The 19,318-nt window shown below is 42.0% G+C and overlaps 5 protein-coding genes across 5 annotated transcripts; 3 read left to right on the top strand and 2 right to left on the bottom strand.

Moving 5' to 3' along the window:
• The first annotated feature begins 140 nt into the window (after positions 1-140).
• On the top strand, positions 141-2,819 carry Sec10 (Exocyst complex component Sec10). Its single transcript, XM_064693650.1, has 6 exons — positions 141-256; positions 312-1,216; positions 1,273-1,860; positions 1,918-2,107; positions 2,165-2,482; positions 2,546-2,819. Exons 1-6 carry the CDS (start codon positions 224-226, stop codon positions 2,642-2,644), a joined length of 2,133 nt encoding a protein of 710 aa, XP_064549720.1. The 5' UTR covers positions 141-223; the 3' UTR covers positions 2,645-2,819.
• Positions 2,820-3,055: 236 nt separating this feature from the next.
• On the top strand, positions 3,056-6,492 carry Npc2f (Niemann-Pick type C-2f). The gene is made up of 4 exons (XM_064693654.1): positions 3,056-3,408; positions 5,124-5,231; positions 6,039-6,208; positions 6,268-6,492. The coding sequence occupies exons 1-4, from the start codon at positions 3,264-3,266 to the stop codon at positions 6,352-6,354; spliced, it is 510 nt and encodes a 169-aa protein (XP_064549724.1). The 5' UTR covers positions 3,056-3,263; the 3' UTR covers positions 6,355-6,492.
• Positions 6,493-6,877: 385 nt separating this feature from the next.
• On the top strand, positions 6,878-16,009 carry Kal1 (Kallmann syndrome 1). The gene is made up of 7 exons (XM_064693651.1): positions 6,878-7,172; positions 11,350-11,958; positions 12,024-12,142; positions 12,201-12,397; positions 13,890-14,269; positions 14,374-14,440; positions 15,650-16,009. Exons 2-7 carry the CDS (start codon positions 11,381-11,383, stop codon positions 15,824-15,826), a joined length of 1,518 nt encoding a protein of 505 aa, XP_064549721.1. The 5' UTR covers positions 6,878-7,172; positions 11,350-11,380; the 3' UTR covers positions 15,827-16,009.
• Positions 15,903-17,493, bottom strand: Slimp (Seryl-tRNA synthetase-like insect mitochondrial protein). Its single transcript, XM_064693652.1, has one exon. It carries the CDS (start codon positions 17,397-17,399, stop codon positions 15,999-16,001), a length of 1,401 nt encoding a protein of 466 aa, XP_064549722.1. The 5' UTR covers positions 17,400-17,493; the 3' UTR covers positions 15,903-15,998.
• Positions 17,494-17,877: 384 nt separating this feature from the next.
• On the bottom strand, positions 17,878-19,277 carry LOC135437161 (mitogen-activated protein kinase p38a-like). The gene has a single exon (XM_064695025.1). The coding sequence runs from the start codon at positions 19,135-19,137 to the stop codon at positions 18,037-18,039; it is 1,101 nt and encodes a 366-aa protein (XP_064551095.1). The 5' UTR covers positions 19,138-19,277; the 3' UTR covers positions 17,878-18,036.
• Between the last annotated feature and the right edge of the window lie 41 nt (positions 19,278-19,318).

Genomic DNA, 19,318 nt, shown 5'->3' with positions numbered 1-19,318 from the left:
CAGTGCCAACATAAATAAGTTAAACATGGCCCGTGCTGGCAACTCTACAAAAAGCTGGGAGAGCCAAAATTCGAAAATTCAAATGTCGGTTGGGCGCAACAGATGTTCGGCATTGCCAGCTGTGCGAAAAGTTGACAGCGCCAACAGCTGTTTTCTGTACTAAAAGCAAGAGGAAGAACACCTCAACAATCAGAAGAGAAAAACGCCTCGAAAACAAAAAACTATGTTGTCGCAATATATGGAAGAATTTGAACAGGTATGCAATGGCAACACGCACTTCAAACTGAATATAATTCCATCCCGCCAATTAGGAGCCCTTCGAAGTGGGCGAATTTATTGAACGTCTGACCTGGCGCACCAACAATGAGCTGCAAAACAGCGAAGATTTCAATCCTGTGGCATTGCATGACACATTCATACAGACGATTAAGGATCTGAAAATTCTGCAGGAGAAGCAGCAAAGCAAGTGCGAACGCCTAGAGGAATCCCTGCAACAGGAGCAGGATTCGCATGCCAAAAAAATCGCCAAGCTGCAAGAACGACACCAAACGGCCATCGATTGGTTTGGCCAGCTGGACGAGAAGATAAACTCTGTGGCTGGCAAGATAATGCATCTGGGCGAGCAGTTGGAGAATGTGAATACGCCGCGTAGTCGTTCGGTGGAGGCACAAAAACTGCTCAGTTACATGTCCGAATTTCTAATGGCCGGGCCCGTCATAGTCAATGATGTATTCACGGATCCGCTGCGCTTAAACGAAGCAGCGGATGTTATACAGAAGCTGTACGCAATTTCACAGGACCTACCGCCGGGCAACTTTGCCGAGTCCAAGAGGAAAATTGAAAAGAAATACGATGAAGTCGAGCGCCGACTCATCGAAGAGTTCGCCGCGGCGCAAAAGAGCGAGGATATTGAGCGTATGAAGTCGCTGGCCCAGATACTATCCCAATTCAAGGGTTACACACAGTGTGTGGATGCTTACATCGAGCAGAGCCAAATGCAGCCGTATAGCGGCAAGGATATATTCATAGGCATAGTGCCCATGTGCAAGCATCACTATGAGATAATCAAGAAGGTCTTTGCCAATCCGCAGCAGGTCATGTCCAAGTTTATTCTAAACATCTATCAATTAAAACTGCATCAGTATGCCATGACCAAGTTGGACGATAAAAAGGATGAGGAGAAGTATCTTCGCACACTGTATGAACTCTACTCACGGTAAAAGGAAGTTTTGTTTATAAATTGAATTCAATATAACTTCGTAATATTTTCAGCACTTTGAAACTGTCCAGCGATCTACAAGTCTACATGTCCACCATCGATGATGACCTGCTCCAGAAGCTCACACAACAAATCTTCATGAAGAACCTGGCTGGCTATGGTGAAATTGAGCTCAAGTGCCTGACGGCCAAGTGCTCATCGGAGCTGGAGAAATTTTATGCGAGCAAGAAGCATCAGAAGACACAAACCACAAAAGGTTTTCGGCGCAACATGGAGGTGCTTATTGCCACGCGGGCCAACATTAACATAGCTGCCATTGAGGATTATGGGGGGGAGACGTTTCTATCAGAGGAGCTGGCCATTAATATGCTACAAGAGGCAAAGGCATCCCTAAAGCGCTGCAGATTGCTCTCCAGCGTGGCGGAGCTGCCCGGCAATGCAATCAAGCTGAATGACATCTTGTTACGCTTTCTTATGCACGAACATGTCGACTATGCCTTGGAGTTGGGTCTGCAAGCGGTGCCATTGGCGGAGGGCAAAGTATTTCCCCAGTTGTATTTCTTCGATGTGGTGCAAAAGACCAATATCATTGTGCATTTGCTGGATAAATTGTGCAACTCTTCGGTTATACCCTGCGTCAGGTACGTATACAAATTAATTTAGTTTATAATAGTTGTAAATATTATTTGCATTTACAGCAACACACCAAAATACTCGGACTATGTGTTTAAAAAGCGGATATTGATGGAACAAATTGAAACGAAACTGGATCAGGGTCTAGATCGCTCCATAAGCGCAGTAATTGGCTGGGTCAAGGTTTATCTGCAGTACGAGCAGAAGAAAACGGACTACAAGCCCGAAACAGATGTCGATACTATCTCATCGGCTGTAAGAATGTTCTCTCCATCATTTTCGCACATAATACCATCAGCTATTCTTTCACAGGCGTGCCTTCAAGTTGTGCAGAGCCTGCAGCCAGTTATTGTGCAGATAAAGAAATGCGTGGACGGCGAAAATCTGCAGAACGTGCTGACAGAGTTTGGAACCCGACTCCATCGCATCATCTACGATCATTTACAGACAATGCAATTCAATACGGCGGGCGCCATGTGCGCCATTTGCGATGTGAACGAGTACCGAAAGTGTATACGTGAGCTGGAGAGTCCATTGGTGACTCAGCTCTTTGATATACTACACGCTCTATGCAACTTGCTATTGGTGAAGCCGCAAAACCTTCAAGAGGTTTGCACAGGCGATACTCTGGTAGGTGATATGTGATATTTATAGGCGAGCGTTTCTAACTTTTTCGCTTTTTTGTTGGCACAGAACTATCTGGACAAGTCTGTGGTACGTCAATTCATCCAACTGCGCACCGATTTTCGTATCATTAAGAATACGAACTATCTAAAGGGGATCATCGAATAGCCCTATTGTCAGAGGCGAATCCGATGCTGAGTCACATTCCCGAATGTTTCCCAATCAAATTACTTTTTGTGTATTTATTTATATAAACGTAAACATGATCAAGTAACAAAGTACATGGCGACATTTTTCATGCTTCAATTTATAATTAAACTCAAGTGCTTGATATTTTTATCTACTCATCAGCTATCATTTGTCATTTTTCATTAGTTGTAGCCTTCGTCATGTCCTAAATACTATGGGAACGGCCCCAAAGACCGAATCGAATTTTATCAGTCAGTAGTCGGTGAAGCGTCGACAGCTTGTTCACAGCCAATAAATCAAAGTTTATTGCTTAAGTATACACAAATAATTTATTTACAATTGAATTTAATGACGATTCCCGAATTGCAGATACCGCCAGTTAAACGCCAACCAACTGCGACAAGTTTACGTCAGTTACCTGCTAGCCGTCAAGCCAAACGTATCATAGTACTAGCTATAAGGCTTTGCCTGTCGCGTGTTAGATTAACAAAATACCATCAGCATTATCGTTTCACTTTTTTTTGATAATCCCATCCAAATTTTTTGCGAAAATTGTGCCATCTAATCGCCGCGATCTGTTACCGCAATCGATTTGGCCATGCGCGGCTATTTTGTTTACTACTTGAAAATTCTCTGGGCCATTTGTGTTGTCCACGAATCGGCCGCCAATGCGATCAGGATCAGCAGGAATGATGCCTACAAGAAGCTGTTGTCGTTGCGCTCGTTGCCATTCGAGGATTGCGGTGAGTAGTTGGGTACGATCCTCGTTGACCTCAATCCAGGAATGAATAGACTTTGATATCGAAAGATATGGTAGAATATGAAATATTATTTTGCGTCCCAGACTTCGGCTCAATTTTAGAAACTAGTCTATCGGAAAATTCAGTTCGATCTTAGGAAATATATGTATTCTACATTCAAACCTTTATATTTACCTGTTATCAATTGCTTTGAGCTATAACATATATATCCTCAATACTTGTTGAAGTCGACTACATTTCCTTTTAATATTATTTATACTCGAATGTTGAAAACGATTTTCTTGGACTCATTGGCAAAAACGGTACCAACTTTATTTTAAATAGCTGGCCAAAGTGAGTATTGAATAGAAATCGAACCATGTACATAAAATATGTTTAAATATTATGTAAATATAATTGTACATATAATCTATGAAATGCTTATGCTACAAAACAAAAGCTTTCTGCATTTATCAAATCAAACAATATTTACATCTTTACAGATAATATTATGCCCAGAATCTCTAAAACTTGGGCATTTATTAAATATAGATTACTCATTTCTATTCTTTTTTTAATAATCTTAAAACTTTCCCGATCACAAAATGACACCATTTAAATATAGCCGCAACATTTTGACTGGGTTAAGACTCTATCGTGCTGATATGCAAGAATTATGACATTAATCAGTGTCAAATTTTTATTGGAAAAGTTTCCCATTCACAAATTGAAAAAAAAAAAAAGAAGCAAACTAAACAGGTTTGGTTTTTTTTTCTGTTATTGATTATAATCAACTTCAGAATAAACTAATCAGTTTATTACGGTAGACAAAGTCAAATAAATCATCATTACTTCACAAATTTGTATTTGTCTTATGAATGATGACCAGACTTATTATAGACATTTATGGATGAATACTATATTTTTAATGGATTTTCGAAAATTCAGCGGCAAGCAATGCCAGTCCGTTGAATCTCAAAGCTTAATTTTATATAATATACTTCAAGAAAAATGTGTAACGAATTCAAGGACAAATTTTTGACCACATATATATAATATTTGTATAAAGACTGACTCTTCTTTGTTGAAATTGAAGATATTTTATCTAAATACATTTAACAGAGGATTATTTTTGGAAGGAGAAGAACTCGACAAATAGAAGCTTTATTTTCGCTTTTCCATATTGAAACATTATCGTACCGCTGTCTTATGAAAACTTATCAAAACTTCAATTCCAATTATAGGCTCTTTTTACCTGAGTATACGATATATAAAAAATCTACTTTAAGATTTATAACTCACTTTCCCAATCTCCCAACAAAATGCATTAACATTTCCCCTATTATATGAATAAGGTTCTTCTTAATATTTTTAGCTGAAATAACACTGCGAATACTTGATTGTTTTTCAGAGTTACTTCGAAAGAATCTCGAATAAATCCTTCTCCATTCTGGGGTATTTTATCTTCTTTACCCCCAAGAAAAGTTTTGTGGTTTTATTTCGTTTTACAATTCCCCAATATTTTGTTATGTAGGCAACGAAGCGTTTGGTATGCACGGAATGCACGTACTTGTAAATAAGTTCCATCCAAAAATCGCGTTTTATAATAACAACAACAAATACATATAGACTAGTTGAATAATATATATACATACATATTTTTCCAAGGAATGCATTCGCTTATATAGAATGTATAATTAATCTTGTGGATTTTGCAGGTTCCCTATATCATGTGAACTACCTGAACATTGAGAGCTGTACGAAGGTGCCCTGTTCTATGGCTCGCGATTCCACTGTTAAGGTTACGGTGCTCTTCGATGATAACGGTAAATAAATAATTGCTGATAACGATGGATCATGCATTTAAATTCTAAGTCGCGTAGTACTCGGAAACAGAAATAGCTTAGCGAGGGCGAAGATACGCTTGCGGGGGAAGTAATTGAAGCTACCTAACGGTAGCGGATGCGGCGAAGAGGGAGGGGCGGGGGGTGGAAGTAATCGTGTGAATCGACGAAGACGCGATAATGTGCTGTTATGCATGTCATAAAAATAATTAATCAAATGGGCGTGTAAATCAAAATAATACCCAGCAATTTTGCATTATACGACTTCTTTTATGGCCCGTTCGTAGTACCACACACATACATACATATGTACATACATATATGTGTGTGCGAATAGATAAGTAATACTTATAGTCAGTTAGCTGTATGAGTGTGTTGGCCCAATGCAATTTGGGTTAGCGATATTATTGATTTTGAATATATAAATAGACCACATAGAGCTTTACTGTGTTTTGATTATTCAGCAAATAATTCAACGTACTGCACACAGGCCCAATAGCACTCTGAAACCAGAAGCTGATAAACATTCAAGTACTTTAATTTATTTTGCGATCTATAATTTGAAATCTAAAGTACCAAGTCAATTAGTATTTGCGTTTCTTAGTAAAATGGAAAAGTATTTACTTTCTCTCTTTCGCTACTTCGTCGTACTAATTTGTTTGAAATTTTTTGATAAATAATATGCACACTTTTTACGAGTATTCTCCATGCGAAAAGATACGTACATAAAAATAACCACAATTTTTAAATTAATTGTTTATCCTGATCTAATGTTTTTTTTTTGTAAAGGCAACGGTGTCTCGTTTCTGAAGCACGAGGTACGCTGGGTCTTCACCTATGTCAAGACCGAAGCGGCCATATCTCCCGATCCTTGCGATGGCGACCACAACTGCATATTGAACGTAAATGATAGTAAAAGCTATTGGGCTAACATCTATGTGAATCCAACATTGCCCGTGGTAAGTTCAATTATTATTCAACTCGTATCCTTATCTCTTCCTAACGGTTTTGGTTGCAGATGAAGGGCAGTATGCTCTGGGAGGCCAAAGATGAAAAAAATCAAAATCTCATATGCTTTGAGGTGCCCGTTGTAATTACAATGTGAACATATGTACACACAAACACACACACACAGAAACAGACAGAGAAATATATAAACAGTGCATAAATGCGAATGTAAATATGTATTACGCAGATTATACAGACGAATTTATGATACTTATGTAAAATACAATAAAATAATTGGTGCATGCAAAAACAATAACAATGGAAACATTAGGGCAACAACAAGCACACACCCACACACAAACACATACTCATGCATCCTTTAATGAAACTCTGAATGAATGGGCACTGCAGGAGTAAGAAGAAGACAACAACGAAGGAGCAGAGCGAAACATAAATAATGCGATCTTTTGTTTTTGGCACTGCTGCGCTGCTAGCGGCACACGAAGCAGCGACGCATTTGGAGCATGAGCGCCAGCCATACGCTTTCACGAGCGCCGGGAGAGCCGAACATAAAAAACGAACGCAAACGAGCTGCCGAGCAGCCGAGCGACAGTGGGGCCGAGCGCACAAGTATGTTCAGCATCCAGATGCAATGCAATTGGTCGTTCGCTCAGTGTGTCAGTCAGTCTTTGTGGGTGCAACACGTCGGTTCGGTCACGCAGAAGCAGCAGCCGCGTTCCCGTCCGCAGTTGCAGTCGCAGCGAAGAAGTGCAAAACCGAACAGATAAAATCGAAACTTAATTAAATAATAACGCGCGCGAGCTGCGCGATCGATCGATCACAGGAAGAAGCCTCGCGAATTGTGCCGACCAGGGTGTTGCCAGATTGTTGGCGTTTTGGGACCAAGTGCTTAATTCTGCGTCCACTCCTTGGGGTGGTGGTTGCCAGAGGCATTTCGCTCATTGTGCGTCAAGTGTAAGTACAAAAACAAAATGCTCTGCCCTGCTCGGCTCGGCTCGTTTGCTTGCCATTTGCGCAATTTGGTCGGCGTAAAATGAGATTGCCTTCGTGCTAATTGCGGCAATCGGTGCGGTAGGGGTAGCTATGTGGGCCGGGGCTGCGGGTAGCTGAAGATGGGGATGCCATGGTGACATGCAACGCCGCACCGGCCATGGCAAGCAACACTTATACGAGCTATAGTTGCCGTGGCAAAGTCGTCAGCGCCATACCCTTCGCATCGGAAGTAATCCGGCACCCATTGCCCTGAACCTGAACTTTGCGAGCGACTGCAAAATTAGCCTACAATTGCAAACCTCTTCTTCTTCTTGTTCTTCTTCTTCTTGTCGCCCATCACTTGAGTCCGCAAATGCTAGCGAGCTAGCCTGAAATTTCAGATCGGATCGCTTCATGTTTCTTTCCTATGACAAATTAGCGCAATGTGAGAAGTTTTTACTGTTCCTATTTTCATAATTGTTAATAGAAAAATTCGGATTCAAAATGATTCACGAGTCAGCTTCTACAAAGCTATAAAAATATAGAAGTTTGGCCCAACAAATTTGAACTTTTATCTGAAAATCATATCGTGTATTTTATCTTTGCATTTTGTTGTTAACATTTAGAGACAAATGTGCCATAATTCGGTCAAGAAATTTTTTTATTGTTTGCCAAAGTGAAATAAGGCAGATTGTCTTGAGATTACAGCAAGAATAATTTTTGGTTTATTGAGAAAATAATATAAGCAATATTATAATATAAATTTAAATAAGAAGGTAGAAAGTTTAAAATGCTAAAGTGCACTTTTTTATATATAATGTCTTTATATCTTTAATTGGCAAAGTAAGATGAAATGCAAACATTTACTTATCAAACATTATAGGATATATTGTAGGACATAATATACACAATATAATATATAATATAATATAATACACAATAAATACGTAGGATTTTAGTCGAATCCATAACACGTTTAACAACTGAATCAAGACTCAAGTTCAAATACTTCTTTTACTTAAATTAATTTAAAATTAAGATAGAGAAATCCCAAAATATACTTACTAAAAGGAGAAAATAGTTTCTTAGCTCGTATCTTAAATATCTTTTTTTACGCTTAACTGTTTGGTTAATTTAAATTAAATTTTTAAATTGCAAATAATTGCTATTATTATAACTATTTCCTTATAAATTGGAATTTTATTTAGCCTTATTGCTCATATATATATAAATAGTTGCTTCTAAAGTTAAATATAGTTATTTGAAAAATTAATGAAGCACACAATTTTAAAGAATTTTTTTATAGGCAGTTTGTTAAAATATTTGCAGAGCTATACTTACCATATAATTGAGATAATATTGTGTTTTAAACTAAACATACATAATAATATTTAATGATGGTTTTAATTCTAAAACTCTAACCAATAAATAACCTAATTGCACATATATGTATGCATCTTAAGTTAAATATATTTAATTTTAAGCTAACTCTTAGACCATGTTGAACAATTAGATAAGCACACAAAGAATTTGTTATAAGCAGTTTTTTTTAAATATTTTCAGAGCTATACTTTACCATATAATTAAGATAATATTATTTTTTAAACTAAACATACATAACAATATTTAACAATGTTCATATCCAACTAATTTGTAGAGTGCCGCAATTGTAGAGTATCTGATCGTCGTGCCATTCGAAAGATTAATGGCGATTCCAGCCTCCCCGTTTGGTAGTTTACTTTGCTCTTCTTGCGTTTACTTTAACGTAAAAACTTTTTATGTGCGGCTGCCAGTGCACTTGAGCAGCAGCAACAATGCGATGACGATGTTGTTGTAGTTGTTGTTGTCGCTGTTGTTGTTGCTGTTGTTGTTGTTGTTGCTACTGTTGTTGCTGGTTGTTGGTCAAAGTGTTAAACGATTTGCATCATATTACACACTGTTGTTGATGCTTGGCTGCTCGGCCATTGTCGCCAGCTCCAGAGTCGCAGTCGCAGCCGCAGTCGCAGCCGCAATCGCCGTCGCAGTCGCAGTCACTGGCTCAGCGTCAGGCCCGAAGCTATTGTGCTAAGCTGCGAAGAACGCAGACCTTAACAAAAGCCAACTACCACCAACGATTTATCATAGCAGCAGCAGCGACGTCAACGAAATCGATCCGGATCTTTTAGCTCCGCTGCCTAAGGCGCGTGCATGTGTGTGTGCGCGCGCGTGCATGTGTGTGTGCGTGTGTGCTCTGCTATGTGTGCGCAGCATAAAAAGATAATTTTGAATTTTTGAATCGTTAAAAGCAATTAATTGCCACTACGCAGCGGCAGCCAGCAAGGCAGACGGCCAGTCAGCCAAGCACAGGCAGCCATCCTGGCTGCGACTGCGACTGCGACTGCCATTCCATATGACAGCGCTGCTTTTGCCCGATTTACTGCCCAATTTTGTTGCAAATTTTGCGTTCCGCGGAACTTGCTGCATTTCATCTTGTTGTCATCAGCGCTGTGCTTATTGTTGTTGTTGCCGCCGATCGTCGCACATTCATTTGTCGCTTAATGTCCCTCTGTTGCGGCTGCATTCCCCCCCCCCTCCCCTCCCCCCACCCCACTCATCTACTGTCGCGCCGTTTGTTCTGTTGCGTTCACGTTCCTTGCCCCGCCACCTGCCACGAACGCTGCGCCCAAAGTGTCTGTATCTGTATCGTCTTGGCATGTGCGGCATCTGCTGGCTGCCTGGCTGCCTGGCTGGCTGGGCTTCTGTGATGAGATCTCCGCCCCGGCTATATGCTGGCTGCTGCTCTATGTGTGCGCGTGTGTGTGTGTGTGCGTGTGCGTGTGTGTGTGCTTGTGAATCTGGTGACATCCACTTGCATGCGCACATTCATCTTTATTTTATTTTCTTTGCTGCACATTCACACGCAGCAGCACACTCACACGCACGCACACACACGCATGTACACACACATGCACACGCTCACACAGTTGGGGCAGCATCGACCAAGCCATAAAACATTAGTTTCCCATTTGCGTGCTAAATACCCTATGTGGCTGGCAAGCTGCATGCCAATTTAAAAGGTTGGCTTAGCAGCCAATTCCGTGCAGCGGAATGCCGTTTAGCCGGCGCAATGCGCAGCTCTTCAGTACCAGGAATGACAGCTCATACGTATGTGTATGTAATTTAGCTACATTCAAATGTAGCTAACATATCAAATGAACCTACGTTATGTACACGTGATATATACTTAACTATAGATATGTTATAGTTTATATCAACCAAAGTAAACCGGAGACTTTATATTGAAGTAAAGATATCCTCAAACGACTTAGGCTAGTTATATAAAAATTAAGTAAATCATTTTTTAGAAACTGAAATCAACGTTTTTAATCTGTTCTGCTTTAACTAGAGTCCTTTTTTCTTACTATTATCATTATTAATTTAATTAGTTTCGAATATATTTTTTTTTAGCAGACAGAATTTAGACAGAATCCCAGAAAGAAAAAGTTCTAGTAATGTATTTAACATTGAATTCAATATTTTTTTTAATATTTCACGTATTAAAACCCTTAAATATTATTAAAAACATTTTAGGGCTTTCTAGAATTTCGAACTTTTCGAATCACCTCGAGAGCCTTATATCCAAGTATTATTTTATTAAGTAAATTATCTAAAAATCAGCTCTAACTTATCATTTTCCAACTTTATCAGAAAGAAGACCATAGAATTTGGAAGAAAAGTAGAAGCTGTAGAAGAAGTAGAAGCTGAAAGGAACAATTTTGAAACAAATAAGCATTTTATATAGTTCAAAGCATTTCGGCCAGGGTATCATGGCAGTCAGTATTGCGGGATCGTGAAAGCATTTGCAGTTTGTCTATCTGAGCGGTGCGTTCGTGGCACGCACCGTGATGCGCGCTTTGAAGTCCTGTCAAGCACTTGAGATACATTTATGTATTTTTGCATTTTCATTGCTTGGAGTTGGGAGCGGGGCAGAAATGCGCAGAATGATTAGTTAGTTGGTCAGGCGAAATGGAATAAACCGGTTCGAGCGATCCTTCAGCATAATCAACATGCATAAATGCTGTTAATTATGAATGCACGGAATGCGTTAAGTCTAAGCCACAGATGGAGATGGAAATGGAGTGAGATGGAGAGCTGATTATCTGGCGTACATTTATTGCAGATTGATCAAGAGAGAGATCAAGATCAAGATCATGCTGTTCATGTTGGCGCTGGCGCTGGCCCTGCTGGGCAGCCGTGCCTCGGATGCCAGCAGCGCGTTGCATCAACGCCAGCGCGACAGCACCGACATCAAGGAGAAGATCACGGATCTGCAGTGCCTGGCCAGATGCGAGAACAAAACCCCGGCAACACTCCAGCGCTGTCTCGACCCGTGCAAATTGGAGCTGTTGCGTGCACCCAGAGCCGGCAGCTGCCCGAGCAGCGCGCTGCTCGCACGCCAAGCGCGTCTCTCCTGTCTGGACAACTGTGTCTACGACCATGACTGCCTCGAGGTGCAAAAGTGCTGCGCCTCCGCGTGCGGCCCCGTCTGCGCCGAGCCGCTGGGCGTGCGCAACGCCAGCCAGCTGCCGCCCATACCAAAGATCCTGCGCTACAAGCTGCCGCGCAGCCACAAGGTGGAGCTGACCATCGAGCTGTCGCTGCTGCCCTGCTACTTCCATGTGGAGGTGCGATCGCACATCGGGCGCATCTTTACACCGCGCAAGCTGGGCATGTGGCAGTCGCAGCCGACCGAGAAGATACTGGAGACGCGCGACGGACCCAGCAAATTGTAGGTACTCACGGCATGGTTATATCGAAGCAGCGAATCTAACATGCAAAGACTTTTCACCACAGAATGGACATCTTCTTCAACATACGACCCGGTCGCTGGTATCAGGTGCGCGTCGCGGCGGTGAATGCGTTCGGATTTCGCGGCTATTCGCAGCCCTCGCACGCCTTTACCCTGGCCAGCAGTAAGATCCGATCTTGTCCCCCTAATCTTGACCAGCTCAATAGCCACCAGCTTTTCAGATCCCAAGCCGCCCAAGGCGCCCAACGATGTGAGGGTCACCTCCAAGCACTACGACGGACGGCGCTATATGAGCGTCAAGGTGGTCTGGTGTCCGTCCAAGTCCAATTTGCCGGTGGAAAAATATAAAATCACCTGGTCGCTCTACGTGAGCAGCGCGGATCAGCAGATCTACACGCTCTACGCCTATGTCAGGGATGTAAGTGTTAAACAAACTAATTAACTAACGAGAAAGAAGTGCTATCTTCGGCATGCCGAAGATTTAATACCCTTGCAGACCCAACCTTTCCATAATGCTCATAATGCTTTGCTCGTATTTAAGAAGCACAGGGAAAATAGTTAATGCCGAGTGTTGTTAAGATATCTTGATAAACAAAAAGGGTTTCATAAAACTTAATTTTAGTCCGATCGTTCATATGGCAGCTATATGATATAGTATCCCGATGTAAATAAGATTTTGCATAAATTTAGGGAACATAGTGAAACTTATAAATGGCGAGTTTGGTCAAGATATCTTCAAAAACAAAAAAGTTTTCCATATAACAACTTAATTTTCGACTGATCGTTCCTATGACAGCTATATGATATAGTGGTCCGATGTTGATTGGATTTAGCAAATATATGAGGAGCATAGTAAAACTAATAAATACCGAGTTTAGTCAAGATATCTTGAAAAATAAAAAAAATTCCATACAACAGCATAATTTTCGACCGATCGTTCCTATGACAGCTATATGATATAGTTGTCCGATCTTAATAGGATTTTGCATATATATGGGGAGCGTAGTAAAACTAATAAATACCGAGTTTGGTCAAGATATCTTGAAAAACATAGAACTTTTCCATACAAGAACCTACTTTTCGACCGATCGTTCCTATGGCAGCTATACGATATAGTAGTCCGATGTCGATCGAATTTTGCAAATATATAAGACGTATAGTAAAACTAATAAATGCTGAGTTTGGTCAAGTTATCTTGATAAGCAAAAAAGATTTTTATATAAGAACCTACTTTTCGACCGATCGTTCCTATGACAGCTATATGATATAGTGGTCCGATCCAGCTGGTTCCGAATCATGTACTGCGTGCAAAAGAAAGAGGGACTTCTGCAAAGTTTCATGACGATAGCTTTAAAATGGAGAGACTAGTTCGCATAGAAATAGACAGACGGATAGACGGACATGTCTATATCGACTCGTCTGCTGATACTGATCAAGAATATATATACTTTACGGTGTCGGAGATGTCTTCTTCTAAGCGTTACACATTTCACGACAAAATTAATATACCCTCAGCAAGGGTATAATAATTCAAATGCAACAAGACTGCGACCAAACTTGTCTAAAGTATTTGAGGCACAAAGTGAAAAGTATTTATTAAACATTTTGTCAGTGCACTTTATTTTTTTTTTAATTTTTTTCAATATTAAATTTTAAAGAGTTTTATAGGAACAGTCGAAGCTTAAATTTGACTATATTATAAAATAATAAATATACATAGATAAATAAATATACAAAAAAAAAATAAATAAATAAATATAAACCTTTAAATGTTTACTGTCCAAAATTTATAAAAATGCTGTGAATTCATAAGACCATTAGAAAGAAATCAGGATTTTACCCTAGAAAATATACCTCGTGATTGGGCGCCCATCCGCAGCTTGGCAGAGATTAATCAATATAATTTGCAGACGCATCAGTTCGAGATCAAGAAACTGCGTCCCAACTCCTCGTACTATATACAAGTGCAGGCCATGTCCATAATTGGACTGCGGCGCCTGAAATCGGAGCAGACGGCGTTGTTATATAACACAACGCTTCAGTTGGACGAACCGTATGCTGCTCCGCTCGACTGCAGCAACCACCATGTCCGGCACAAGTATCATCACAGGCCCGCCGCCGCCGCCGAGGAGATCAGCTCGACGCCAGCTGTGAATCCCATTAATGAAGTTGCGAGGGCGACGACGACGCCCGCGGAGCTGGGCAACGGCTCGTATGAAGTACGTTTCCGTTTGAACCGGAAATTTGGCATGATTGTGCAAATTTTGGGATTCCAGCCACACAAGGAGAAGTAAGTGGCAGCCCCTCCCCCATCCCCCCTCTTTCATGTGTTATACACATGTTATTCATGTTATTTGATTGTTTATAAACAATTTGTATTATTTTGCATTGCAGAGTCTTCGAGCTGTGCCCCCAAGAAACGAAATGCGAGCACCGCGAATTCAGCGCTATCCGTGTCAAAGTGAGTACAACGCGGCCATGCCACGAGCTCTGTTCGTGCCCCTCGAATCATTACAGAAATCATTTGTCATTTGGTCAATTGGGTTTCGATTACATTTTGTTGTTCCGTTCAACACGTGAAACACGTTTGCGAGCGAGGCGCCACGTACGTGGTTCAAATCCAATTGCAGTGCTCCAATGACGTAGTTGATCCACAGAGGAGCAGAAAGTTGGGTACAAGGTTCAATAGTGAATTTCACAGAATATGCATATAGATTTCGCAAACAAAATGTTTGAAGAATGAAATGTTTAATGCATTAATTTCATGTTTATTTAATTGATCATATTTTGATTGATTGACGGACTGATTGCTGATCAGCGCGCAGTCAAAGCTGTAGTCGGGGTTTCGAGGTATTCCACCCGCAGCCGTGGAAAAGTCGGGAATAAAGGTTTGAAGATGCAATCTAAGGCGGGAACTCGGGGTATTCCACCCGCAACTGTGGAAAAGTCGCGAAAAACAGGTTCTAAGAAAGTTATTTGCTTTCCAATCGATCGGCCTTAAGCTTATCTTCAAAGATCATTTGATACGTTTTTCACTCTTTTCGCAAAATCCACCCTTCTTGGATCGGAAATACGGGTCAAAAATTGCATGAACGAAAATATATATAACTGATTTACCAATATCTATGTAAAATATAACTTTAGACGCCAAGTTTAAGATAGAACGGAATGGGGAATCTCTATACATAAAACTGTTTGTCCTGAACGACCGACTGACTGAATGACTGACTGACTGACGGACTGACGGTATTCCACCCGCAGCTGTGGAAAACTTGTGAAAAAAGGCTGCAGGAAAGTTATTTGTTTGCCATCCGATCAGCGTTTTTCACCCTTTTCGCAAAATCCACCCGTCTTGGATCGGAGATACGTGTCAAAAATTGCATGAACGAAAAAGTTGCATCATAAAATTTTAATTTCAGACGCGAATTTTAAGATGAATTTTGTTAAAATATCTTTTAAAACAAAAAGTGATTCTCTAATGAGATCGTAGATACATTTTTCTTTGCGTTAAAACAATTCGTCACACAATAAAAATATCCTTCAAAGAGGTATTAGAAACAGGTCTATAATTCCGGGTTCAAATTCAGTTAAAACCCGGCTTAAAGTATTGATAATAAGTCTTATCTTAAGATTCCATTTCATGTGTCCCATGATGTGTGCTTGCTTACAGAAGGATTCGCTGGAGTTTAGCAAATTGAAATATAACACAACGTACGTGCTGAAAGCGCTGAGGCCCAGTCCCAACTCCGTGCTGGAGGACACCCGGAATGCGTTCACCTTCACAACGCCCAGGTGCGAGAACTTTCGTCAACGTTTTCCCAAAATGCAAATCAAATGCAGCGACTAACTCGGCTCCGTGGCGGAGGATGCGTCGACGTCGATGTAGTCAGCCAGTGGACCATGAGATTAAACTAGCTTGTAAATAATTTTGTACGTAACGACTTAACGACTTTTTTACTTACTGTTAACACTAAGTATACGGATAACAACAATGAATGTTTCGCCCGGCGGAATCATATTTATTTAAAAAGATCTTTGAACTCTTGTAAATCTCTCTGGTGCTGGGTCATGGCTTGCATGCTGGGCCCCAGCTGCAGAGCGCCGGGCAATTTGCTGGCCTCCAGCTTGACGCCCAGCTCGATGAGCGCTGCTATCAACCTGGTGGTGTATAGCACCGGCCCGCCCACCAGATGCAGGAAATCATAGTGCTTGTCGCGGCGCGTGCTGAAGAGGATTCGCTTGGACACAAAGTCTCCGTAGTTGCTGATGCGTCCAACGCAAACGTAGCGCTTCAGGGATGGTGCATATACCTCGAGGCTGGCACGCAAGCTCTCCGCGGCCGTTAGGCTGTCTGCCGGGACGTACACAATGCGGAAGGGCACATCCAGGGATTTGTAAAAGTCGATGGCCAGATTGAGCACGTGCTCGAGTGCTGCATCGGCCTCGCCAGCCGTCTGGGTGGCCACAAAGCTTTGCACCGCGTTCGTTTGTGTGGCCGTGTACAGACTGGGCGTCGGCCCGTAGAGCAGCGCCTCCTCGCGGTTGTAGCTGCGCCCGCAGGAGACATAGCGCAACGGAAGCACCGAAGGATATATGCACAGCTTGGTCATGGCGCCGAGAAAACTTTCGAATGCGCCGCCGCCCGTTAGATATGCGGTATTCAGTTTGTTCAGCAAGTGTTCCTCGCGCACCAGATGGTACTGGCTGAGGGGCGTGGCATTGGCCTCCAGCAGCACACAGCGCACAAAGTCCGGATTCGAGGTCTGCACAAAGTCGCCGTGCGTGACGAAGTAACGTGCCAGCGCCTGCATGGCATCTACGTCGAAATGTGCCGCCTGCTCCATCAAGTAGTAGCGATTGTTGTCCACAAAATGCACCAGATCCTTGCGATCCAAATGCCATGGCGCCTGTGCAGCAGACGTGGGCGGTTTGTGCCTATAAATGAGCTTCTCCTCGTTCGTTTGGGGGCCGTGCGTATGCAAGCTATTGGGCAGATGCAAAAAGTCATGGATAAAGTCATCCTCGATGGGATACAGATTTTGTTTCAAAGCTTTCACTTCGTTGCGCAACACTTTGCCACGCGCTCGCAATTCCTCCAGCTGCACCGCTGAGCCGCCAGATTTTGTAAGTCGCTTCAGTTCCTTGGTAATCGCATCACGCTCCTCCTCCAGCCGCTGCAGCTGATCGTGGTGTGTTCGATACGTTGCGTACTTGGCGAGCACCTCTTCCAGGCTGATGGCCAGGCCACGTCTGGCGATGCTCTGCTCGAGGGCTGCTCTGTCGCGGAATGTGCCGGCGAAATCCAAGTATGGCTGCAGCGTCACATAGTTCTCGTTGGCTTTGTCGCCGGTTATGTAAAGTGCAGAAATATGTCGCTTCAGAAAGAAGCATTGGCTCACCACACTACGAAGTTTTAACATAGGGATGCGTTTGCTTGTTTTTGAATACAAATTTTATTTTTCACGCTCACAGTTCGCGCTCAGCTGTTAAACGCTTGCTCAGCTGCGCAAAACAGCTGTTCCCCCAACTAGGCATAACATGTAATGCACTCCATGTCTAACATTCTGTTATGGCTTTATAAAAACAGTCTGTTATATTAACATGGAGCGACTCTAAAGGAAAACCTCTTCTGTTATAGTACAATTTCTGTTTAGAATTGTTGGACTACGATCAGCTGAGCAGCCTAACATGTGCTTGTAACAGCCGTACCGTAACTGTTATAATAGTAGAGAAATACATAAGGCGGTCACCTTTGTGGCGCGCTCTAGTGGACATTTGTCGCAACAAACAACTTCCATTTTCGCAACTTTTACTCAGTTTAAAATAACAAAAATAAATATATTTTTACTATAAAATATATTTATTTATTAATTTTTAGAAATTTTCAAGTAACAACAGTGTATACAAATACAAAACAAATATTTTACAACATGAATATGAATCACATATTAGTAAATAAGACAATTTTTGAGCAAATTCATTGTTAGCTTTCAAAAGAGGTCAAACCAATGTATGTTTGTTGCTAATACTTTGTAGTTGTTGACGCAATATCCGGTATCATTTATTGCTTTCCAAGACTGCAGCAAAAGACGCAGGGGGCTTAAAATTGAGGACTTCCTTGTAGACGAGCTCCTTCCATTTTTCCAGTGTTAAATTCATGTCCTCGAAACTCTGGTCATACAAGGGCGAGGTGCTTTCATCACTCGGCTCTGCATACTTCTGCATATATGGATGAGCGAGCGCCTCCTCGGCCGTAATACGTTTATCCGCGTCCAATTCCAGCATCTTCTCCAGCAAATCAATCGCCAACGGATTGGCATTCTTAAAAAGAAACTTGAAGTCCTTGCGTTTTATGGGCGGCAATGAATTGATATAGTGGCGAGCGTTTTCGGAGGAGATCTTCTGCATGAAATCATTCGGCGGTGTGCCCAGCATTTCCATGATCAGATTGAGCTGGTGTATGTGATCTGTGCCTGGGAACAGTGTGCGCCGCGTGATTAGCTCAGCCATAATGCAACCCACCGACCAAATATCGACGGTCTGGCTATAATGCATCCAGTTGAGCATAATCTCTGGAGCACGGTACCAGCGCGTGGCCACGTAGCCTGTCATCTCGAACTCAGTTGGTCGGGCCAGACCAAAGTCCAGAATGCGTAGCTCGCAGTCCTCGTTCACCGCAATGTTGCACGGCTTCAGATCCCGGTGGATAACGCCAGCGCTATGTATGTACTTTAGACCCCGCAGTATTTGGTAGACCAGGAACTGCACATGATCATCGGACAGGTTCTGCATTTTGATAATGTTGTTCAAGTCCGCGCCCATCAAGTGAGTCACTAGGTAGACGTGCTGAAAGTCTTCCAACGTCGCGTCCGGCGGATGCGGATGAAAAATGTCCAGCAAGCCGATAACATTCTCGTGATCCATATGCTTCAATAGCATCAGCTCCCGATACGCCCGCTTGGCATGCACCGTTGATTGGAAGGGACGTGACAGCTTCTTAATGGCCACATCCATGTTGGTGCCACGGATTCTGGCCTTGCACACCTGTCCGTATGCACCAGAACCCACCGGCTGCAACTCCTGGTATATTTCTGGGACTTCCCATTCGGTGCGATTGATGTCCAATTTGTAAAATTTTTGCATTTTGCACGCGCTCATGTTAACAACGATTCTTGTGCAATGGGACTCTCCCCAGTACAAATTCGAAAATGATTAGGCTTATCTTATTTTTCAGTCGGCAAAAAAAATAACAACATTAGCAGCAACAGCCAAACACCGAATGCATATTGTTACGATTTCATGGGCGGGGTGGTACACTCATACTAATTTGAACTCAGCG

The sequence above is a fragment of the Drosophila montana genome, unplaced genomic scaffold (genome assembly GCF_035044405.1).
Source record: "Drosophila montana isolate Dmon_TW-CO22-7 unplaced genomic scaffold, ASM3504440v1 contig_3733_1, whole genome shotgun sequence".
Taxonomy (NCBI): domain Eukaryota; kingdom Metazoa; phylum Arthropoda; class Insecta; order Diptera; family Drosophilidae; genus Drosophila; species Drosophila montana.
Note: the sequence above shows the minus strand (reverse complement) of the source record. Positions and strands in the feature narration are given on the sequence as shown.

Excerpts from the sequence above, each read along its gene's own strand:
- Sec10 (XM_064693650.1), top strand. The coding sequence starts at position 224 with ATGTTGTCGCAATATATGGAAGAATTTGAACAG. Across the intron at positions 257-311 it reads ATATGGAAGAATTTGAACAG|GAGCCCTTCGAAGTGGGCGA; the intron begins GTATGCAATGGC and ends CCCGCCAATTAG. Across the intron at positions 2,483-2,545 it reads TTTGCACAGGCGATACTCTG|AACTATCTGGACAAGTCTGT; the intron begins GTAGGTGATATG and ends TTGTTGGCACAG.
- Npc2f (XM_064693654.1), top strand. The coding sequence starts at position 3,264 with ATGCGCGGCTATTTTGTTTACTACTTGAAAATTCTCTGGGCCATTTGT. Across the intron at positions 3,409-5,123 it reads GTTGCCATTCGAGGATTGCG|GTTCCCTATATCATGTGAAC; the intron begins GTGAGTAGTTGG and ends TGGATTTTGCAG. Across the intron at positions 6,209-6,267 it reads TGAATCCAACATTGCCCGTG|ATGAAGGGCAGTATGCTCTG; the intron begins GTAAGTTCAATT and ends TTTTGGTTGCAG.
- Kal1 (XM_064693651.1), top strand. The coding sequence starts at position 11,381 with ATGCTGTTCATGTTGGCGCTGGCGCTGGCCCTGCTGGGCAGCCGTGCC. Across the intron at positions 12,398-13,889 it reads TCTACGCCTATGTCAGGGAT|ACGCATCAGTTCGAGATCAA; the intron begins GTAAGTGTTAAA and ends TATAATTTGCAG. Across the intron at positions 14,441-15,649 it reads TCAGCGCTATCCGTGTCAAA|AAGGATTCGCTGGAGTTTAG; the intron begins GTGAGTACAACG and ends GCTTGCTTACAG.
- Slimp (XM_064693652.1), bottom strand. The coding sequence starts at position 17,399 with ATGTTAAAACTTCGTAGTGTGGTGAGCCAATGCTTCTTTCTGAAGCGA.
- LOC135437161 (XM_064695025.1), bottom strand. The coding sequence starts at position 19,137 with ATGAGCGCGTGCAAAATGCAAAAATTTTACAAATTGGACATCAATCGC.